Here is a 25,142-nt window from a genome sequence, read left to right on the forward strand (position 1 = left end):
AGGTGCAAAATCATCAGACTTTCTCTTTTACAGGAAAAAATAAAGACTTGAGAAATTCTCTTGGGAATTTCCTTTGAAATGAGTTGCATTGCTGGAAAGCTGTTAAATCCCACTTCTGCAAAGTGCTGCTTTGCAACATTAGGATACATGACATGAATAAACACACTTGAAGTATGCAAAAACACACTCAGGCACACAAATGCGATTATCAGTGCTGAAAGGAGTGATAAAGGACGGCCAGAAAAACCGTGGGTGTCATTAAACCCTTCTGGTCTACAGAGACCTGATTCATTTGTCCAATCACTCATGCGTGGGAAAATTTTTGGTTATGAGCTTTACTCCTAGGCTGAGTCAATCTGCCCAGAGCTCAGAGTGACCCACATACCTGATTTCTTATTAATGGCTGCAACAGAACCAGTTTACCGGGCCTCAAAACCACAAGCCACCCATTATGATCTATACAGCACAGGATTCATTTCTTTCATTAGGCCGAGCTACGTGCCTTCTTAACTCACGAGGAATCAATCCATTTAAAAACCTCTTTCACAAGGATCACCTTCCAAACTCTACTTAGATATGAATCATAACAATCCAATATAGTACCATTTAATACATAAGTGAAGATAAAACACATTAAACCTCAAGAATTATATCAATGTTCAAAGGAATGCCTCTCATATTCTTAGCAAATTGAATTTAAATGATCAATACCAAAAAATATTGCACGCTCAAATAAGTGCAGACCTTTCAGTTTTACAGAGGGTCCCTATTATTCTGGCTTCAAATTTATTGAAATATTGACCCTGCAAACCTATCTTTAAAATCTGACAAAACAAATCCACATATGAGGACAAGCAAAATCCCACATCCTTATTATTTATAAGGATAACACTTATCATACGAACGTGAAGGGTGCAATATGCAAGATTATATATGCAAGAAATATAGCTTTGTGTCAAAGATATCTGTGTTGTGTAGCTGTAGTGATATCTACTGAAGTTGGGATAGTATTCAGCTAGGACCAGCTGTACCTTTCCGTAATACCAATTTATAGCTCAAGAGGAGCTACTGACTCATCCTAGTGTCCAGTCTGTCGAACTAACACGAAAAGAAGATTGTTTTTCACTTTTATACAGTCTATATACAAAGCAGGCAGTCAATAAATGAAACAAACACATGATGACTGCAGATCCTGGGAACCAGCAGTAATGTGTGACCTGCCTTGGATTGCGTTGAATCCATGCAAAGCCTACTAGGTTGCCTATGCAGGCAGCTGATGTTGTTGCCAGCTTTTATACTTTTGCATGACACAATAGTAAGTACTGGTGTAAATCCCAGCATGTAGGTGATAGCATGGACAAAACTCAAGACTAGCCAGACTCTCAAACTAATGTGTTTGTAAGTGCTACACTTTTTAGTGACATTCAATACATAATTTGTTTTTGGGAGATTTTCTTTCTCTTAGACTAGTCGACTTGCCTAAATACTTTCTGCTATTTAAAAAACTAGCGTCCAAAGATTAGCATGGTAGGCTAGTTGGCGATTCTAAATCAGTTGTAGGTATGAAGAATATAAAGTGCTTTAGGTGTATAGACAGGGGTGCACATAAGTGGTCCGCATGTGCGCATTCGCTGTCAAAATAAAATATGTGCACCAGATAAAAAGTTGCAACGTGCGTTTGCGTCCATATAAAAGGCACTGATTTTGTCCGCTAGAGTGGGATTTTCACGGCATATCCTGCACCACCTCTCTGTGCGTTCATCATTTGTTTGAAGCCAGCTCACCTCCTGCAACCACTTTTCCAAGAATACGCGCTTCTTTTGCAGTTCGGACTCCTGATATTTCTTTGGAGGTGGAGGAACACCAAAGTAATTGCTTAAAGGAGCTTCTTCGACATCTTTAAGAGTTCTAAACAAATGTCTGTCCTCCTCCAGAAAATCTTATGTACGCAAACACGCGTTGCAACTTCTTATCTGGTGCACGTCTTTTATTTTGACAGCGAATGCGCACCTGCGGACCACTTATGTGCAGCCCTGTGTATAGACTGACCTGCTGTATGAACATATGGTTCATTATAGTTGATTTGTAGTTTTAAGTGCCTTGAGTGGTCAGTTAGACTAGAGTGCTACAAAAATGTGTGTAGGCTACACTTTTAGCCTAGCATCGCTTACACCCGCAGCAAGCCTAGTTTGCCTTTCAAGTCAGTCATAGAGGTTGGTTGTTGACTGATGATGTAACAATTATTGGCAAGTGAAACAAAAGAAAGCCACACTACGAAACACTTCTAGGCTAAACTGTTTCACATATTCCACCTTTACAAAACCAAAAATCATAATTAAGGTGAGGAATAGAGAAAAACACAAATAACTAATACATACTGTTATTTCAGAATAACAGTATATCAATATTTTTATTTTATTTTGAAGTAAAAGCAATTTTAAAAGCTTTCTACAAGAGAAGCATATTGAATAAATTAAAGACATACAGACACTTTCTCTGCTGCCTCCATCCCTTTTCTTTGTTTTAGCTGTAGATCAGTTTGTTAGTTTTTTAAAGGGTCTCAATTTTTGGTTAATAATCCATAAAACATGAAACATGTATGAACAAAATACTGCAAAAATCCATGACAATCCCTTTGCAGCACAAAACCGCATCCATGGTGAAATCACTGTGTGTGGGACTGAACTGAGGCTGCACGCAAGTCTCTCCAACTTTCTTCCCACCGTCTATTAGTGTGAGTGTGTGCAGGAAACTCAGGTTACTTACTGTATTTCTCATCTTTGCATCTTTGAAGGATCTCGAGGCTCCGCTGGTGAACAGGGTGGTGAAGAAAACTGAAGCTGTCAACGGTTTTAACAACAGCACAGGGAACTGCTGCATCATTCCCTAAACCAGAGAGAGGAAGAGAAAATATGACAGTAAAGTCCAGTCAAGCATCGATCAGGAATATTAAACATAATAATGGTTATACTGTGAGTGGATTAAGTCACTAAGCTCTTTGGAGTTTGGAGGTTAGATCTACACAGAGAGTAGATAAGCTGGGAATAATGAACCAACTTCATCACAACAACCTACTGTCATTCAAAACCATGAGTCAAATGCTTATGAATGCCGACTTTTGATTTTTAATACTGAAGGTTTGACGTAGTTCCCCTGGTGCCCACTGTAGTGGTACCGAATCTGTCCTCACAGAATCTATAAAAGATGGACAACCTTGCTAAACGTCCTCCAGCGAACAAAAGGCAAAGCAAAATTTTCAATTATGGAAGTTTGTAGCCAAGCTCCTGTTCAACTTTACCATGAGCACACCCCCCTGCACTTTTTACATAGCCTGGCTACTTGAGTCCCGACTGAAGACAGAAAGTTTATTATGATAAGGTAAATACACCAACTAACCATGTACAAATATTTAAAAAGGCCCACATCTTAACAATCAATCATTTTTCTGTAGCTCCTACTGTCAGCTTGGTTAATATTTGCGATGCACAGTTCAGCTTATGGTAAACAATACTACACACCTGTATACTTAATATATATGAATGTAAAGCTAGCTAGTTAAAATACAGAAAACACCATAAAAGTATCTGTAGCACCTACAGGTAAGTTAGTCTTTTGTAACAACTATAGGGGGAGAAAGTGCTTTTACTTCAAGTCTTCATAACATAATTACCTGACATCTAACATGGCTTGCTGTGCTGCTATTTGTACACACAGCCCAGCCAACAGTTTTGGACTATGAAATAGTTTTTTCATGTTATTTGGAAGGTTTCCATGTCTGTACACTGCACCCATAAGTGTTAGCTAACAGCTTTAACAGTCTACTCTCTCACCCATGTGTGGTCACATTTAGCATAAAAAAGTTTTTGTTTTGTTTTTTCTAAAGAAGTGTTACATTGTGGTTGCATCAGTCATCTTTTATATACAGTCTATTATGACAGAACAACTTCTTTTTTTTTCCTGGCCTTTAACTTTAACGGTTTACTGCATATACTGAACCTGCAGGGTGTTCTTCACCTGTTTTTTTGTGGGTGTGTCTGCGTCCAGCCTCCCTGAACGCCACATGAGCTCTGAAGTAAGCGCGGAGCACGGCCCAGCGAAAGGTCGCCACGGGGTCGATTCCCATCAGGCCACAGATGAAGGCGTTCTTGCTGCTCTTGAGCAAGGCCACAATGTCGGGACGCATGTGGTCAGTGTTCTTCTCCCTGAAGTCCTGGATGAAGGAAAGACGTGTTTTCAAGACTGAGTAACTTCTTTCATTTAAAGAAGAACGTTAGGCAACCTTTGTAGGACTAAAGCATGAAAGCACAAAGCTGAAGTATTACAACAAACAAGGACCTTAGTTATTGCTGTGGCTGCGATTTTATTTCTTGTTTGTAAAGCTGTGGAAAGCCAGTTGGCAGCAGAGTTTGCAACTATTTATGGGCAAATGTTTCACCTCTTTTCTTTACTCAGTTGTGTGGATAGAGTTAAATAGCTTGCATGATAGCGCCGTCGATTTTCATCTAAGACTTGGCAACAATGCAAATACATATTAGTATACAAAATGTCAAAATATTGCTTTAATCTTCAAAGCCATAATTAAAATGAAGCAGTTTTACAGCCTGTAAATATGTAGTTAATTCACGTTTGTTGTCATGCACCTTTCGCTTCACATTAAGCACGAGGTGAGGAAAAATCTTCTCACACATCCATACGAGTGGAGAAACACATGCCCCACGCCCTCTGCCCCATCTGTCTGTAAGGAATGAAATATTCCAACTTGAAGTGGTGCTATCATAACAAAGCTTGAACTATAAACCCTTCTCTGTCCATATGAAACAAATCAGCTGTGCGCTCGCTGCCGAGCCAACGTCAGGCACATTTCACGTCTGCGGCTCTCGCTGCACGGTTCGCACCAAACGACTCACTGGCTCTGAGCAAATATAAGATACTTTTCCACAGCTGAGATAAACAGCTGTTATGGATTTATATTATACAGTCAAACAACAATACGCTCGATCCAGTCCAGCACATGTGCTTCTTATCAAAACGCAGCTGGCAAACGAGCAGAGAATTAGATCTAACTGCAAAAATAGGTCGACAGAACAAGCAGATCTGCGGCAGGGCTTCAGGATCCATAAAGACTCAAGTGAAGTGAGACAGCTCAGACTATCAAAATCTCAATTTGATGCAAACGAAAGGTAGAAAAGTGGATGTCAGATTCCGAACTGTAGTTCCTGGCTTCATCAGTAAATTGATGTTATCACTGGAGACATGTTTCCTAACACTTTATTTAACATGAAGTCCACAGCAAAATTAACAGATATCAGTGGAAAAAAATATTTTTTTCACGTAACTGTTTGTGCCAGCGTGCTCAGTTTAATGCCTAATTTTGGGTTCATTCGCAGCTATTAGCAGGTGGGGCCGTTCTGTAAATCCAGGGCAGCAACAGAGCAAACGGTACATAAATCCTTTGGATTACTGTTACAGTTGGCTGCCCTGAGATTATAAGCAACTACCAACACGTGCAGGGTCGGGGACACGGTGAAACTACAACGCTGAGGTTACAATGATCATCGGTGGTGATGCGCTACTGTAAAAAGCAGATCAGATCTTTTGCATGAGAGCAGAGACTCGTCTTACCTTGACTCCGTACTTGACTTTCCCAGCGTAGTGTCTGATGATGAAGGCAGGCTCCATGACAGCGGGGAACTCGATGTAGCTGTTTCCTTCATGCTGACGCTTGAACTTGTCCAGCAAGGTCTGATTGGAAGCTTGAGGGAAACTGCAAAGACATTGATTTCATCAGGCTCGCATTCAAAGTCTCTAAAGACCAAAGTGTGTCCACTTTGGTTTTTAGAGACTTTTTATCTCCTGATTATTTCAGGAAAATGCAAAGTAAGTTACAAACATTACCACCACCTGCCACATTTTTCCCACACATCTGCTTTCCTGCACTTCTCAAGCGCTCATCTCATTCCTCTAACCCCAAGAGATTAAAACTCCCTGTCACATATTTAATCCCATGACTTAAATTTAACCACAGGGGTGCTTACGAGGCCTCCACTTGCACATTCTTCTTTGGTATTTTCACCTCTGCTTTATGGACATTTAAGCCATTAACTACTAACCTCTGCTGGCTGGATCAACATTCCTGGAGATGTTTCATATCACCTCTCCTCCCTGCACCTCCAGACCGCACTGCCTACCCAGGTGGAGGTCCTGAAGTTTGATGCTGTTAAAGTCAAAATGAGCCCCCACACTCGTCTGATTCTGCAGTAACATAATCCATCTCTCCAGAGGCCCTGAAGGCTGCACTAGCTGTGAGTGATGAGATCTCCAAGAGACTTTCCTTCTTTTGCTATAGTCATTTAGCATGAAGCTCCTTCCTGCGGCAGCACAAACCCTGGGAGAGATCCTGTCTGCCTCATTTTTTTCTTCAGAGATCCCCCTTTGACCCTATTTCTTTAAAATTGCTTCCCCACACCCCAACACGCACACACGCTGTACGAACAAATACATACATGGCATTGGGTCCACTCCCAACGTTATTACATCCAGATGAAGCAGCTACGCTAAGTGGCAGGTAAGATGACAGCTAACATAGATAAATATGGTTCCAAAGATGTACCGCCTGGTGTGTTTTTTTATGCGAGGGGGCTGGGGGAGCATTTGATTTGATTTATGAAGAAGAAAGATGCCGAGACAGAGAGCTGACCCGCAGTACAATGTTTCACCATAGGAAAGGCAGAGAAAAAGCACAACCTGTTACAGTAAAAGTGGGGGAGGAATCAGTATATCTTTGGTTAAACCCTGGTACGAGTCCCAGTGTTGGTATCGATCAGGCTAATGAATGAAAAGCCTGCAGAGGGAGCAATCTGTCTCTTCAGTTTAACAGATGCACGAAAGTAGTTTCCGTGTAGCGTGACCATCATTGATGAAGCATTTTGCAAGGGGATAAAGTTTAAAAGCAAGAACCAAACTGCAAGCAATAAAAGACCTATCTATACTCTGCTCTTCAACTGGTTTCACCAATAATCAGCTACGTTTATATCCTCTCCTCATGTTTAGTGCCACAAGTTTTATTTATGCAACAGCAAATCCTATTGTAACGTAATTACTTATATTGTAAAGCGTCAACAAAGAATAGAGAAAATCCCAATAATCAGACAACCCATTTGAATAAGCACTTGGCGACAGTGGGAAGGAAAAACTCCCTTTTAACAGGAAAAGAAACAGGAAGAAACTATCTAATGCAACTGGTTAAGTGTGAGGGGAGGGAGACAGGATAAGACACACAGATTAATGATAACCAATGATCAAAAGCAGAGTTGTGTATAAACACAAAGAGAGCAAAAGCAGGTGAGTAAAGTAGAAACACTCATGGGAAGCCCCCAGCAGCCGAGGGTCTATTGCAGTATAACTAAGGCTAGGTCCACACTAGCCCGGATAAATTTGAAAACTTTTTCTCTGAAAACGCTCTGCGTCTACACTAGCATTTTCAGTCGTTTTCACAGAGTTGTGCGTCCACATTGAAACAGACGAAAACACTTACGTACCAGTACTGCGCATGCATGAAATGCAAGAAGATTCAACCTGCCTCGTTTCTGTCTGCCGTTTATTTACTTTCCGGCTCTTTGAAACGTTGCGGCAAAATGTTGAGGAAAAGTTTTTTTAAATGGAATACCAATGAGGTGGAGTTGTTGCTGCGAGTAACACAAAGGAACAAAGTTGCAAAAGCAAGTGAGAATTAAATAATTTGAAGAAAAGCTATCTGAAGCATGTACAGACTGATATTAATCTTTAATAGGGCTGTCAAAATTGAGCGCAAACAAAACAACTGCTGTATAATGCTCTCCACTATCTTAGTTTAATTGGTCACATGACTGCATCACATGACTAAAATGTGTCATCGTTTTCAAAACGTCTCGGAGTTCGCTGTCCACACTGCAACGCGAAAAACGGCCTTTTCAAATGTATCCGCTTTGAAGAGCTTTTTCAAAACGCTGCGTTTTCCTTGACCGAAAACGCCGTCTCCGTGTGGACCGGAGGCCAAAATGGAGAGAAAAATATGTGTTTTCAAACAAAAACATATTAGTGTGGACATGGACTAAGGAAGGGTTACCTGAAGCCTCCCTGAAAACCCATGCTCAGTTTTCAAGCCTCTGATTCCATTTTATAAAGGCTCCCTCCCATAGTTGATAAAATACACAGTTTCCCTTATAACACATGGAGAAAACCAGCAGTTGTGCAATATCTTGCAGAAAATGGTTCGACTGACAGTTTTAATGATTATCTAGTAAACAAACACGATCCATGCTAATCAACAGGTGCCGTACTTGCACTCCTCGTCCAGCAGGTGGAACAGAGCTGTGGGTTTCTTGCTGATTAGGTTGATGCAGCCACTGTTGTCGATGTAGTCGATGTTGTGCCAGGTGATGCCCTCTGCCCTGTACTCTTCCTGCAAGCAAGAACAAACAGACAGGAGAGACAACAAACCCGTGTGTTAATGTCTTTGATCGCTATGTAGCTAAAGTCTGACAGGATTTCTTGCATATGCTGTTCTTCTGAATTGCTTTCATATTTTCCCACAGGCATATCTATCAATCAGTCTCTAGCTGCACTACAGCACGAGAGGTTAAGCATCTTACACACGCAGCAGAGCTGTTTACCAGCGCTGCAACCAAACATCTGTTCTGTTTTGCATGAGATTTTGACTTTGATAAGCGTGGTTCGTACAGGCCAAAGAGTATGCTTATGCTTGTGCTGGCTTTCCATAGAACTCAATCAGGAAGTCTTCAGTGATGATTTCATTCCGCTGAAAAACCTGAGTCCCCACTAGGAAAACATCTGGCTGCTTGCAGACTGTCAGAAAAAGCCATTTGGCAAGATCTGTCTGCCTCTGAAAGATATGACCCTGGTACCCTTGACACCCCTGAGTAAGAAACCAGCGAGCCTCTGCCAGCTGGAGGCAGAAAGCATGAAAAGTTGATTGGGGCGGGATGAGGTTAACGTTCTGCTCTACTAAGAAAACTACTGTTGAGGTACATTTGAGAAAGTCATGTAAACAGTTCCTGCTCCAAAACCTCGCAGGTTAGAGAGTGTCTTTCAGTTAGGCTGCTGGAAAAGAGGATGCACACTCAGCAAAACGTTTAATGGCAAGCACCACCAAAGCAGAAACCTAGCTGGAAAAAAAAACATAAGAAAAGAGGGTGGGGGTATCAGATTAATCAGCTGGACAGCATTAAACAAGCGGCCAATATACAAAGACAGTAAGAACAATGAATTGATAATTGTGCTACGATTAGAGCGTTCGTGTTCGACGACACGGGCTGCACTGCAAACAAGTCCTCAGAAATCTGCTAATCACTGAAAATGACTGGATTGGTTGTTTGCATGAGCTCTTAATACGACTTTTAGCGACCTCTAGTGGGCGTGTGTGAGCTCATGTAAAATGAGCACTTATATCGCTACCCTTAACACCTCTTTTGCGCGGACACAGTGTGGGTCCTGGTGCTGAGCCAGTTCTTCCTAGCTGCCTTTTGAGAACATATTATTACACCTCGTTGCTAGCAGAAGTTGGAGTCAATCACATCAGCCAATAACTGCTTTCTTACAGCACTGAGCAGTCGCATCTTTTTGCCTACCAAATTTGTGGTGGAAGCTTTTGCTTTGAACAGATTCTAGACTGGGCCCCAACCATAGGTAAGTTGATTGGACATAGCGTTTTTAGTGGGAGAAACGTTTCTGTCGCACGACAGACAGGCGACCTGCCCATGATGTACTCGGTCAGATATCCCCATGGCAGCTGGACTCGACCCGGAATTGGATACATGTTGAGCTGGGCGATTGAACGATAACGATATGTATTGCGAAATAACTTTTTCTCGATAGAAAAATTAAACTATTGCGATAGGCCTTACCGCTCTTGTCCTCTTAAAAAAAGAAAGAAAAAAAGAACATTCAATCCAAATCACCATCCAATCACCGCCGCAGCGTCACGTCACGTGACTTGTTACGTACAGCACGAGTGCCAAGCTGCACATGTGTATTTGTTTTGGGAAGCAGCCAGCCGCCGTGCTGCCCGGGTAATGGAGGAAATGAGTGTGCCGACTAGAGAAAAATCAACCGAGAGCGTGAGCGAAGGTTACCGAAGAGAAAACAGATGATGGTTCCAATGCCGGAGAGATTGTCGAACGGAAGAGCCATAGAAGTTCTGTAGTGTGAAGGTATTTCGGCTATTTCAAGTCTGACAAAAAACAGAGTAGCGCGCACTGTAAATTGTGCCGAAAGCAAGTCTGGAAATACAATAAAGCGGTGCATGCTCAATCTGACTGGAAGCGCTAATTCGTCATTCGACTAAAGTAACTGTTAAAACTGTTTGAAAAGCTAAGCTATACAACAAGGAGAGATTGAGAATTTCCTTTTAGTTCTCAGTTTATTCGATATTGACAAAAGTTAGTCAATTTTGTCTGTTCTTCTGCAAAAAAACTAAGATTTATTTTTAGAATTAATAATTTCTAAGTGGAATTGACAATTTAGTAGTCTGTTTTGTTTGTTCTATTTTGAAACTTAAACGCTTTAGCGGCTGCCTTTTATGTAGTTTGCAATATTTGCCTTTATTTATCTGAAAAAGTCTCATGTTCCTTAAGTACATCTACCCTGTTGAACTTATTATGGGAAATAAATATTTAAATCAAAACAAGCTGCTGATTATTTCACATTTTACTTGTGAGCAACGGCACATTTAAATCTTACAAATATAGTTGTTTGGCTTATATCGTGATATATATCGTTATTGCCTGAAATGAAAAAAAATATCGTGATATGAAAAAATCTCATATCGCCCAGCTCTAGATACATGGAAGAAAATGGATGGATTCAAAGACTTTCTAAAGCTTTCTTACCATGGCTAATGCTCAAAAAGGGTTTACTTGAACCTAAAAAGTACTCAACAGGTGAAAGTTCCTCACCACACTCCATCTTCTGTCTCCCAGCAAAAAGTTGGGTGTGTTTGTACCCTGGCAATAAGTCAATTCAAAAACAAGCAGTAACACAGGAATGTGCATAATGATTAATGACTAATCCTAAAATAAACCCATTTGTAAATGTGACTGTGTGGGAACAAGTTCAGGGTTTATGTGTGCTTGGCATTTTTAGGTGTCATAGTGTAGTTCAGTCTTACATTTACATGTTTGCATCCTTTATATGGCTTTATTAGAGAGCAAATTTGCATAATGAAGAAAGAGGAAAATATTGTGGAACATATGCTGGCCATTCGTTAAACTGAACAGCGATCAAAAATTCAAAGCGGAGCTGCAACATAGTTTCACATATGCGACATGTCTGCCCCCTCCTTGTTTTAGACTGCTGAATCACTGATGAGGCATTTAGAACATGTGGCGTGTTTTTCTTTTATTCTGAGGTCGCACCGGATCAAGCAAAATGAAAACAGAGGCGTAAAGAAGTTTAAATCTCTTTTTGTTTAAATCTCATCAAGGACGAGCGCCGGCACCACTGGCTGACGCGGTTCATCTGGCTACATTTGTTGTGTCTGTGAGAGTTTGTGAACATGCACACTCAGTCAGAGAGAGAGGGGCAATTAGATACAGACACTCTGATAATGAGATAAGCACACACACACACGCGAGCACTAATCAGCCATTTTATTACATAGGCACATTAACGTAAACAGCCCGACCCAGCAGACAGACTACAAAGTGGTGACTCAGTATGTGAAGAATGTACAGAAGGTCTTTCAGTCATGATTCAACCAAACCAGATCCAACAACTTAGAAACAGCTGCTTTAGGAATTCTTTTTATGCACTGCAGAGCGACCCTCTAATTTTTATATGCAAGACCCTATTCATGGAAGTCCTGTTAACACAGTAATTGAGAGTAGCAAATAAATGCCAATCAAGGTCTCGTTCTAGTTGAGCTGGCAGAAAGGAGAGCTCAGATGAAAAAACGCTAACAGAGGAGACGGACTAAAGCTATATCCAGACTGATATGTTTTTATTTTAAAGTAGTTTTTAAAGTGGAAGTGATCCCTGCTCATTGGAGCATTTCCAAAATGATTTCTACCTTTACTGACACGTCTGTTTAAAAATATTACACTGACCATTCAGTGGGCACAGGTGCCGGTGTAAACAGGAAGCAGATGGTGGGTTTGCTTGGAGAAAATATAACAGAGGAAGAAGAGAAATGGCTAAAAGAAGAAAGATTCCTTTGCCTGGACCATTGGTGTCAGGATTTGCAGCTGAGTGTGAAGCAGCTGGGATGAGAATTAGCAAGTCTGAGGCCACAGTTCTCAGTGGGGAAAAGGATGGAGAGCCCACACTGGGTCAAGAAGGAGTCACCGCCCCTACAGGAGGACTTCAAGTTTCTCAGAGTTCTTGTTCACAAGTGAGGGGAGAAAAAAAGATTTAGACGAGCAGATTGTGTGGAACACGGGAGGAGAGATGAGAGGCCTGAGCGTGAAGATGTTCATTTACTCCCTCATCTACTACTCCTAACCTTACCTGTGCTCACAAAATCTTGGTAGTAACCAAAAGACTGACATCGGGGACAGAAGTGGAGGAAACAAACTTCCTGCAAAGGGTGTCCGGGCTCTCCCTTTGACATGGGGGGAAGACGATCAAGGTCACATGCCTGCTTGTTTTTTTTGTGACTGTGCAGATTTGTTCACAGAGTTTCTCCACAAAAACTCTCAGCTATCTTTGTGACGCCTGTTATTTGGGCAGCTATTAAAAAACATTATCAAAATTAACTTAATTTTAATCATTTTTGGGGCACTGAAAAAAGTACTTCTACTACCTTTTCTGTGGATGGGTGCTTAGTTACGATTTAAACTCATACCAAGTTTAACTCAGAATCTGTTGAGGGCCATCTTTCTGTCTTTGTCTCTGAAATATAAGGCTGATAATATTTCCCCAGTACAATAGAGGCTTCAGATCCTCCACAAAACATGATGAAATAAATTTGGCAAAACCAAACCACTGTAAACAGAGAGAGATGTAACTGATATTGGACCCCTAAAATCCAATCTGCAAGCAATAAAAGCCCTCAAACCTCCCGCTGAGTCGAAAGTGAGCCGGGAGTTCTGTTGCGGTCGATGAGGTTGGTCAGGATTTGTGGTCATCCTTCCATCCATTAGTCAACCATGTGTCTGTTCTCTCCTGCGTAACTCAGTGCAGCATTCAAGCAACCCGGATTGTGTTTGGCTGAAAGCCCCGGTGTAGAGGTGAGGGAGGGTGTGTGTGTGTTTCTCGATTGCTCCTGCTATCTCTCCACTCCCTCCGTCTTTATATTTTTAACTCACTAAGCTCCTGTCTCTCTTATTATGACAGCAGAGTGTTTTTATTGAGCGGACAGGAGGAACAGTGGTGCAATAATTGGAGATGGAGCAAGTTCTTGTGGTTTTAAAAGGGTGAGGAGAAAAAGACATCAAAACTGGCAGAGATGAAAAAAAAAAAAAAAAAAGACGGGCTGGAGTGTGTGCTTTGGGGAAAAAAGGGGCATCCAGAAAGGAGAAAACTAGCAGAGACCAGAGACCATGAAATGTCAAAGAAAATTCAAAGACTTATCCATTAATGTTGTAAGGTTGGTGGGTGCTCAGTTAAAGTTTTGCATTTGGCTCCAGTTAGTGTCATTACTGGCAGCATGAAGCCATAAATGGACACTACAAAGGTTGCACAGGTAGTCCAACTGCTCCAGGATGGCACATCAATATATGCTTGCAAAACGTTTGCTGTGTTTCCCAGCACAGTCTCAAGGGCATGGAGGAGATTCCAGTCAGGTAGTTATTACAGAAGAGCTGGACAGGGCTGTAGAAGGTCTTTAAGCCATCAGGACTGGTATCTGCTCCTTTGTGAAAGAAGGACCAGGATAAGCCCTACAAAATCACCTACAGCAGGTCACTGGTATGAATGTCGCTGTGCTCGCTGCCCGGCACCATGGAGCCAATTGCCTTTGAATACCAGACCTGGGAGATCCACTACAAGCACCCTGTGCTTTTTCCTGGAGGATGAAACACTTGATATCATCGACTGGCCCTCATGCTCACCTGACCTACATCCAACTGAACACCTGTGTGACATTATGTTTCTGCCAGGTTGCACCTCAGACTGTCAGGAGCTCATTGATCCCCTGGTCCAGATCTGGGAGGAGATGGGACACTATGGACACCAAAGCCGTCTCGTTAGGAGCATGTCCCGGCGTTTAGATTCAGTCCTTTGTAGGCTGATATTTTTCATTGTGACATCCTTTCCTTACCCAGTCCATATCAGTATAAATATTCATCCCGATTGTTTTTATGTGTGTTTTTATGGTTTCATTGTAGGTGGTCCAAAAGATTTGTTTTAACTATCATATAATTTGGACTCCAGCGTTTTGCTCTATCTCCTGAGCCACAGCCGCCCCATAAAAATGAATTCATGAGTATGACCGTTAATACAATAAAGAGATAGATTTGGTAAAATTGGCACGTTCCTAAGGATCCTATTAATTCAGAGAAATACCTCGTTGCTTTGTCTGAGGAAAAAGTAAGCTGCAGAATTCTCTGTCAGATGACGATAAACCACCACCACATGTTTTTTATTTCAGTTCAGAGTCAGTGTGATATCTCCCAAGGTAAACACGATACTGTGTTTGCCTTAGGCGGTGGCCATCATATATGTTTTCTCACTTTGATACACGGTCCTCGTACAGACAAGAAATCAAGCACCAACTGGCATGTAGAGTGTAAACACTAGACACTCACACCCTCCTCGATCCAGCTGAGGGCTAAGGTTGGTGCGGCACTATTAGCTTTGGCTCCTGTTTCAAAGATAAACACGCAGCACTGATAAGACCAGCTGGTTGGCTAGAGCGGATTGTAGCCCAGAGGGAAGAGAGGAGGAAAATCCCCGTGATGGAGAGCTAAAACCGCCTTTCAAAAATGAGGCGTATGAGCTGACAGAAAGCATGAATTTTGCTCGCATTCAGAAAACAGGTTACATCTTTTCTGGACACACGATCCTTCTTAAAAATGAGCATAAACAGTAGATCTTTATTACAGCTCGATTAATGGGCTACAACCCAAGCACGGAATCCACAAATGGCTCCAGTCTTTGAAAGTTAAAGGTTGATTAGAAATTAATTCAACCTTAATAGTAAAAAAAAAAATCACATCTTCAAAAATACTAGCAAATTAAAGTGAAAAAGAAAAGAGTAAAGAGCTGCAGTTAGCTGGAAGTAGACAATATGATCTGTTTTATTTCAATCGCATCTCCATTTCACTTGATACTATTGTTAGTACTACTCCAACAAAATTAAGCTCTCATAGTTTGTAACGGCAGCTCTGAGGAAAGCATGACCATGGAAGTGCTCAGACTGCACAACAGTAATCTATTAATGCCAGGAATCTTAGAAAACTCTCAGAAAGGCAGAGTGTTAATCCTCTGGGATTAACCAGGTAATCTGAACCCCACAAATAAAACTTGACATCAAACACCCCACAACACCTACAGGGTCATGATTAGTGTTTAGTTACCTTCTAAAGGTGAGTGCCAGCTGATCTGAGGTCAGCAGTCAAAGGCTCAAAACAAAGCCACAGGTAGGTGTGAAGAGCTTTCTCTCCGTATCACATCAGAGTAAGGCTCGCAATTTTATTCAAACAAACGCAAATCAGTTGAGATCTGGCAGCTCTTTATTTTGAAGCTCTACCAGCTTCCCTCAGAGGGGCCCAACACCACCTCAGCTGTTGTTCTGTTAAATAAACTCAATAATAGCCAAAGTTTCGGAGGACACCGGTGATTAAGGATAATAAACATGAACTCTGCTGAAACAATATTTGATGCAAGACTGGCCATCTCAGGAGCACTTTGACTCTTATTAACTCAATGTAACAGAGGAACACGCCTTTAAATGGAAGTACCTTACAAAACAGAGATATTCATCAGTGACAGACCGAACTAAAAATAAAAAAATTTACTGTACTTTTAAAACAATTAAGATGATGACTTATGTAATTAAGGTAATCTTTTATTCTTGCATGGTACATAGAGCTCAACTGCAGCACTGCAGAATATATTATGCATAGTTTCTTTCAAAGAGTCTTAACTGGAAATATGTTAAGGCCTCCAATGCTATGAAAACACATTTTTTCTATTCCTAATTTCTTAGTTTTTTGCATATTTGTCACACTTTAAGGTTTCAGATCACCAAACAACTTTTTATATTTGGCAAAACTAACCTGAAAAAATACAAAATGCAGTTAAATCAAAATAATTACTTAAATAGATCAAGTGAAGTAGGCTAAAAGGTGTCAAAAAGCAAAAGATCATTCCAGGATATAAAAAAAGCCAAGAACAGGTGAGAAACAAAGTCATTGACAACTACGAGTCTGATAACGGTTACAAAGCCATTTCTAAGGATTTGTGAAGTCCGCCTAAGCACAGTGAGAGACACTATATGCCCACATGGAGGAAACTTGGAATAGTCGTGAACTTCCCCAGGATTGGATAGGCTACCAAAATTACTCCAAGAACACATAAATGACAACATCTCAAGAACTGCAAGCCTGTCTTGCCCCAGGTAAGGTCAGAGTTCATGATTCGACAATAACAAAGAGGCTGGTAAATAATGGCGTCTATGGGAGTTGAAGGAGCAAAGCACTGCTGACCAAAAAAGAGCACAAAGGTTGTTCTCACATTTACCAAAAAAAACTTCTCGACAATCTACAAGACCTTCGGGAAAATATTCTGTGGACCGATGAGACAAAAGCTTAACTTTTTGGAAGCTTTGAGTCACATTACATCTAAAATAAAACTATTTCATAAAAAGACCATCAGACAACACTCAAACATGGTGGTGGTAGTGTGATGCTTCAGGACCTGAACGAACTGTCGTAACTGATGGAACCATGAATTCTGCTCTCTACCAGACTATCCTGAAGGACAACGTCTGACCATCAGTTTGTGACCTGAAGCTCAAGCTCACTTGGGTTATCAAGCAGGACACTAATCCAAAAAACACCAGCAAATCCATATGTGACAGGCTAAAAAATACCCAAAATGGCAGTTTTTGAGTGGCCTAGCTGAAGTATGGCCTTAAAATCCAATTGATATGTTTTGACATGACCTTAAACATATACATACTGATACTTAAAATGATAGCAAGTCATGATACTTAAAAATCTCCAATATGGTTGAATTAAAACAATTCTGCAAATAAGAGTTGTCCAAAATTTCTCCACAGCAATGTGAAAGACACATTGCTAGTTATTACAAATGCTTGATTGCAGTTCTTGCTACCAAATGTGGCACAACCAGTTATTAGATTTAGGGAATAGTTATTTTTTAACCCGGGGCCAGGTAGGTTTGGCTAGTTTTTTTTGTTTTGTTTTTTTTTTACATTAAAACACCATTTAAAAAAGGATTTTGTATTTATTTGGGTTATCTTTATTTAATATTAAAATGTGTTTGATGATCTTAAACATGTAAGTGTGAGAAATATGCAAAAAACAAAGAAATCAAGAAAGGGGGGAAATACTCTTTTCACAGATCTCTATAAATTTGAGGACATTTGGTAGTCAAATGTGCAAAAAACATCACATCCTGAGTTTTTAGATACAAATCACTTTATCAGATGTTGGATGCAGAAAGACAGATAAAGACTTATTTTTGAAGTTATGTTGCAATCCGTTCTGATCAGTCCTGCCAGTCTCCTCTCTGAACTGTAGAAAAATACTAGCTGGGTTAAAATGTTATCCTGCATGTGTGTGTAGCCTGAGGGCTAACAGTGAGAAACAGATAACAGCGCCATTAGCACTGGCTGACTGCCGGTTTGTTATCTTCATTAAGACTGAAGAGATGTTTACTGCACTTGTTTGCTGGCCTTATTCTTTTTTTTTCACACTCCCTTCCTCTCTTAGCTTCACCATCAGCTAGCATGTTAAATTGCCACGGCCTATCAGTGTTCAGCAAGAGGGAGAGGAGAGCTGACAGCTACTCTGACACAGTCCATCTGATTTGAGACTCATAATCTCGATTTCTGAGTCGACAAGCGCCTTTGTTACTGGGACCAGTAATTTTAAGAAAGGCCCCCGTTAGAACCCATGAGAAATGCAAGAAATGCATTATTGCTCAGTCTGCAATATCTTTCCCAGAAAAAACACCAATTGCAAATAACATACTAAAAATAAACCTGAAAAATCTGTTTAGAACAGCGTACTATGTTGCAAAGAGTGAACTACCACTGGCACAATTTAGCAGTCTTTGCAAACTTCAAAAAGCAAATGGTTTCGATCTTGGTTCCACTTGCCTCTTACCTGTGACTTCAGTGGAAATTTCAAATTCAGGATCTGACACAGACTGATTCATGTTCTACACAGTTCTTAAAAGTTCATAGAAATTTCTGTTCAATTAGAACCAAGTATTTGAGTTGATGATTGTAATTTTTATACAATGTTGTAATTTGTGTTTCAACAATTTTTTGATTGTTTTGTTTCCTTTACAATATTATACTTTAATGTATAATATTGTAAAGGAAACAACACAGGAAACAAAACATCAATCAAAAAATTGCTCTCTTTTTTATTCGGGCTACTTAAATTTATTTTGGGCTATCAAAAACTGAAGAGTCCCTGCCCAAAGGGCTACCAGGGATTTTGAAATTTTGCGAGCCCTGTTAAGGCTGATGATATATGAGAGGAGACCACATGAAGAACTAAAGAGTTTCCCATGATCATGTTTTCAATAAAAATGATCAAGTTATCAATAAAAATCAATGAACCAGCCTTAGTTGTCATGTCCAGAATGTTCTGTAGATGACTACTTAGCAGCTGATGCTTCCTAGCATCTGTTCAGATCTCAGCTTTTGATGCAGTTGCCCTTGGTGTAATCAGGATCAGCCAGAGTGGTTCTCTTCATACCCTATCTGATAGATCTTTTTTTGTGGCTAGTTTTAAGTACAGATCTCCAGTTCATTTTAGTGTACCCCTTGGTTCTGTTTTGGGGCCTCTGCTGTTTTTATTGTATTCACTCCCCCAGGACACAGACTGTTAACCTGTAAGGATTTCCTATCACTACTATGCAGATGATATTCACTTATACGCCTAATTTCACCCAAATGAAATGCTTAAACTCCACCGTTTATGAAAGAGCCTAGACACTGTTAAACAGTGGATGGCAGACAGTTTTCTTCAACTAAACCAAGACAAAACTGAAATAATTATCTTTGTGCCAGAAAAATGCACATCTGGGATAAAGGAGACACTTATACCTCTTAGTGCTGCTGCAAGGCTTCTGACAAAAAACAACACAATGTGACTCAAATGGGACTCCAATCCTGATGCAGCTACACTGGGCTCTGGTTTATTTCAGAGTGGAATTTAAGATTCTTTTATTGACTTGGAGAGCTTTTCACAGACAGGCACCAGGTTATATCAGAGGGCTACTGCATCCATATGTCCCTGGCAGGTCCCTGAGGACCTATGACCAGGGCCTGCTGATGGTCCCACACACTAAGCTGAAAACAAAAGGAGACAGAGCCTTCTTTTCAGTGGCCCCCAGACTCTGGAAATCTGTTCCTTTGGATTTGACACTGGTGGACTCTGTGGTCTCTTATGAAAACCAGTTAAAAACATATCTTTTTAAATGTGCTTTGTTTTGTTTTTATGCATTGTTGGATCTTGTAAAGCATTTTGTGATTTTATATCTTGAAAAGTGCTATATAAATAAAGCTTTACTTACTTGCTGTTTGACTGTAAATGAAGTAGACTTTGACACATGTACTGACACATCTGACTTAAAAGGAACCTGCACAGATTTTGCACATCAAAGCACTTTTCTTCTAGCACCTCTTTAACATACTGCGTTCAGAGGTTCAACTAAAGAGGAAGCCATGCGTCACACATCAGAAAAAATTACTAATGTCCCTCCACCTCACCCCTTTGAGTGCGTGCATATGCAGACGTCGAGAAGCAGATCCTGTTTGAATGTTTGCACGTGTTTAACGTCATCGTAGTTCCAGCTACACACAAAATGCAATGATGTGTTATCAGCGGCTGCACAATGATTATTGTGTGGAGGAAAGAAAAGGAAAGGAAAAACAGTAACATTACCCTACCTGCTCCAGTTTGAAGATGTGTTGGTTGAAATAGTGCTGAAGTCGTTCGTTGGCGAAGTTGATACAGAACTGTTCAAAACTGTTGTTCTCATAATCCTCAAAGCCAAAGATGTCCAGCACTCCTATAGACAGGATCTGGTGGAACAGGCAGACAGCATACCTCAGATTTCTTTAATCAGTGTGATTTCTTTTTAAAGGAAGACTCTTCCTCTTGAAACACTGTAAACATGAGTAGAAATGCATGATGCTTTGACCAACAGCATCTTTATTTAGAGATGTTTCCCTTTACGTCCCACTTGCTCCAACCTCTCACTTGCCCTCCGGGTGTCAGTAAGATTCATGTCATCATGCATCATTAATATGCACCATCTAAAGAAGGCATTCACTCAGAGAAGGCCTTCAATTATGTAATGGACTGTAAAAGCTGCTTCTCATTTAATTGAATGTTATTCAGCAGTGTTTTATTTCCCTCTGAAGGCTCATTTTTTTTTATAGTTTGGCATAAAAAACATACAAGAACACATGGCATATATATATATATATATATATATATATATATATAATCTGGTATCTGAACATAAGAACAATGACCTTGATGGAAATTGCACCCTCATCGACCCCTGACAAACACACAGACAGATGATGTCAGTGCCAAGGGAGGCACTCACACGCACTCCTGTTTTCACCATTTCAGAGGACGCTGCATTGACTTACATTCATTTCCTGCAGGCTAAAGCACTGCTCATCAATACTCGAACCTTAAACTAAGTCCTCAGCCTAAAATCAAATGATTTACATCCTGTGGACTGTTTTTCCCCACAGAAAGGGGCAAATTCCCACAATGTGACTGTGTAAATAGATTTATGTCCCCACGATATGAATAAGACAAGTACACACATCCACGCACGCACAGGCACAGTGCTGGGACATCAGAGGACCATGGGGGGTAAACCGAGCTGAAGGGAACTTGATGCCATCTGCCCAAATGTTCCTAGCACACACACATACACACACACACACAACGATCTGTTTTCCAATTCCTTCGATGCACCCACTGGGTTTGGCGTGCCAGCTGCCAACACACACGCACGCACACGTATACACACATATCACACCCTCTGCCTCTAGGAATAAAACAAAAGGCAACAGAAATAGAAGAAAGAACAACATGGCCAATATTTACTTAGTGTAACGGTATAATTGTTTAATAATAATAATGATAATAATATTTATCTAACAAATGTACTAAAATCAGGTTTAATTACTACAGTTCATAACAGCTCTGTTCCATTTAACGGTATGAGCCAGTGGTGTAACCTAACTAATATTATTAATGACAATATTTGAAGGATATTTCTAATATGAATTTTGAGGGAGATCATTTTATTTAGACACTTGGACACAAACACCCCCCCACACACACACACAGGTGAAATCAAGATGGCAATAACTGGAGGAAAGGTGATCTAATCAGAGATAACCAGTTTAAATTAGACCTTGTTAAAGGTGTCTGACTCTGTGTTTGTGGAGTGTGTTTTCATTCCTACCTTTGAACTGTCCTCCAGGTCCTTGTTGTTCAGCAGGGCATGGTTGGTCCTGAACACAATCCAGTCAAACAGCGCGCTGTACAGTGACTTGGCCATGGAGTCCCTCACTGTGCCCGCCTACACACAAACAAACACACACACAGACAAACAACGTGATCAAAAACATATGGGTTTTGTAATCTGAAACAGAAGCTAGCTCTGTGGATGTTTACCGCTTTCACTCACAGTCTTGCTCAAGTAACTTTTTTAGCTTTTTTTTCACTTGTTCTGTTGTTACTGAGACTGGATCATTGTCATGTTAAATGTGTAAAGTGGGCAGAGAAAACGTTCTAATAAACTCCTGCTGCAGCTGAAACATTTGATGGAAGAGATTAAACAGACAGAAAAGCAATGGAGAAAAATGAATCAGTGGATGGTGTTTTAAAACAAAAACTGCTCATAATTTGGCGATGGCTGCAACAAAAACCTCATCCAGATTTTTCTGAAAACAGCCAAACATTTATTCAAACATTAACTTTGATCTGCCTAAAGACTCAAAGCACAGGAAAGACGTTAGCCTGACTGCAAGAATAATCTACATACCAGAAGCTCCAAATTTAAATGACTAATGTTATAGTCTTCTTAGCTTAATCTCTATGCACACAAAAGTACTGAATATGCACGCAAAGACATTTTTGGTGTAAACTTGTTCAGCTGCTAGTTAATACAGATATCAATTCAGCCAGTGGACACGATCAAGACAACGTGCTGAAGTTCAAACTGAGCATTAGAAGAAAAGTCATTTAAGTACTTTTAATGTGGCATGGTTGTTGGTGCAACAACAAACATTTTCTGCTGCAACAGTCAGACCGTAGTGTCAGAATTTGGTGTGAACAGCATGAAAGCATGGATCCATCCTGCCTTGTATCATCAGGTCAGGCTGGTGCTGGTAGTGTAATTGTCTGGGGAATTTTTCTTGACCATTACTGCCAACTGAGCATCCTTTAAACATCACAGCCTACCTGAGTATATTTGATGCCCATGTCTGTTGCCGTATGAACAAAGTGTACTCAATCGTGGATGTGCAGTCGACAAATCTGCAGTAACCAGAGATCCAACGTGGTACTACCAAATATAATGGACACTAAGTGTATATGATCACAATTTAGATGAGCAGGGAGGTAAGAGGTGACTGGCATTGTGTTTTTGCAATGCATTGCTAGTTTTTCTCTAGTTGCTAGCATTGATCCTAAGCATAATCAAAGTCAAAGTTAACTTTATTGTCATCTCTGCTATATACAGTACAGTATATAGAGAGACGTGCGACAAGGCTCCAGTTCCATTCAGTGCAAAAAACAACAATAAATATAAGAAGAATAAGAAATAAATATACACTTAAGACTGAGGTAAAGGTAAAAGGAATAAATATACACTTTAAAATTAGGGTATTAGTTTCCAATTTACAGTTGAATAATTTAAAGTGACCTTGAAGTGGTTTAAAATGACCAGAGTAGTAATTTTACAGTTTACAGTACTGAGTGATTTAATGTTACAGACACGTGAGGATCAATCCTCTTATTTCAAACCTAAATTAATAACCTTTGTTCCATTAATGTATAACATGCTTATTTTATTTTTAGGCATCAAAACATCAGGATGTATAATTACAGCAACAGGCAGCTGAAAAGAGCCAGCAGTCAACAATCAGCAGTTGCTTAAGGAAAAATAATCGAGCTACTTGCTTGAGTAAGTTACCATCAATGTTAACAGCCTATCAGGTGCTGTGCTACTGTAACTTAAGGCAGTGTACCCGAGGCTCCTGTTATGAATAAACTGTTAAGCAGTATAACAACAGCCACTTTGTATTTAAAGGGCAAACAGAGCCCCTGTTTAAGTTGCCTGTCTGCTCAGAGTTAGTGGTCTTATGTTTTGTAAGCTCGCTGTGCACAGTGCTGTAATACTTTTGGAGTTTTCAGTCATGAGCCAGAGCCTTAAGTATCTCCAGACCTACAGATTAGTATTTGCACAACATTTTTTATAGTTCACTTTGTGATCCATTAAAAAAAACCAAACCCACTGTGCCTCAATGAGCAAAACAGCAACTATTCTTTCTCTTTAGAGCTAACATAAGCAGACCTGACTTGGACACCAGAGCATGTTCTCTGTCACGAATAAGTGTTATGATTGAACAGGGAGTGTAATGACACAAAGGAAATCTGCTTCAGCTAGGTCAAATATTTTTATGCCAGGAACCCCAAAATATTTGTGCAACACCCCAATCCGAAAAGGCTGCTAAGTGTGATCCAATCAGAGAGGATTTTATCTAAAGGACAATCAAAAAGAATCACAGAATCAGTTGTGTTGTTGTAAATAACTCTCTCATCTTGATGTAGGTTTATCCCTCACAGAGCCTTATGTCATGTGACTATTGAAAAGCCCTATGGCAAATTCAAGTCAGTCAACTTCACAATTCAATATATATAATGCCTAAAAAAGTTGCCTCAAGGTACTTTATATTGTAAGGTAAAGACCCTACATTAATTAAGAGAAAACCCCAACAATCAGAAGACCCCATATGAGCAGGCACTTAGTGACAGTGGTAAGGAAAAACTCCCTTTTAACAGGAGGAAACCTTCAGCAGAACCAGTTATATATCTTACACAGTCCTTTTCTACTCTCGTTTATAAAGTGATGGATACAACATGTTTAAGTGCTTTCTATGTAACATTCATACACAGTCATGCTCCAGTGGATGCATCGGAGAGCAGCCCAAATATCCATGGGCAAGATAGTAACCCCAAATATTCCTGGCAGGCAGATTGGAATGATCGAACCACCAACCTTGCGATCAGTAGATGATCTGCTCTACCTCCTGAACTACAGCCACTCTGTTGGGGTGTCCAGGTGATGACAATACCCCATCGGTCTTTTACAGCTAAGGGTTAAAAATCCCTTCGACCTACATTGTTGTCAGTGCGCCCCAGGGCGGCTGTGGCTACAATGTAGCTTGCCATCACTAGTGTGTGAATGTGTGTGTGAATGGGTGGATAACTGAACGTGTAAAGCGCTTTGGAGTCCTTAGGGACTATGTAAAGCGCTATACAAATGCAGGCCATTTACCATTTTTTTTATGGGATGCACTAATACCAGGCTAGCTAAGCATTTATTGAGATAAAAACTAGATTCTGGCAGACAGACCAGCAGGGCAGCAGGATCTGGACACTCAGTATTCCTACACATGCAGTTTTAGTCCTACAACAGTTATATGCAGAATGTGGATAAATCAGAAAGCTACCAGTATTGTTAGCTAACTATAGCAGTTTGCTACCTAGCAATTAGGAGCACGGCGATCCGCTGTCTTCAGAATATCAATGGCATTCATTGCCTTCGAGCAGCAAAAAGTAAAATAACTGCTGGTGCAGGCTCACAAGTTAAACCTTTCTCAGCTTTGAGGGGAGCAGTTGAAATGACTTCCTATGAGAGTAAAGGTTACTACTGAATACCATGAGGGAGGTGTCAAAAACATT

General features: G+C 40.4%; 1 protein-coding gene across 15 annotated transcripts in view; it reads right to left on the reverse strand.

Moving 5' to 3' along the window:
• Positions 1-25,142, reverse strand: part of LOC146515122 (unconventional myosin-IXAb-like) — a 151,176-nt gene that overhangs the window by 21,667 nt on the left and 104,367 nt on the right. For all 15 annotated transcript variants that reach the window (XM_085169025.1, XM_085169024.1, XM_085169029.1 and 12 more), the window contains 6 exons: positions 21,637-21,753; positions 20,090-20,224; positions 8,319-8,440; positions 5,623-5,764; positions 4,015-4,210; positions 2,767-2,886 (listed from right to left, as the gene is read on the reverse strand). In XM_085169025.1, coding sequence (XP_085025151.1) covers positions 2,767-2,886; positions 4,015-4,210; positions 5,623-5,764; positions 8,319-8,440; positions 20,090-20,224; positions 21,637-21,753 — 832 coding nt within the window. The remainder of the gene's footprint in view (positions 1-2,766; positions 2,887-4,014; positions 4,211-5,622; positions 5,765-8,318; positions 8,441-20,089; positions 20,225-21,636; positions 21,754-25,142) is intronic.

Source organism: Neolamprologus multifasciatus, chromosome 7, assembly GCF_963576455.1.
Source record: "Neolamprologus multifasciatus chromosome 7, fNeoMul1.2, whole genome shotgun sequence".
NCBI lineage: Eukaryota > Metazoa > Chordata > Actinopteri > Cichliformes > Cichlidae > Neolamprologus > Neolamprologus multifasciatus.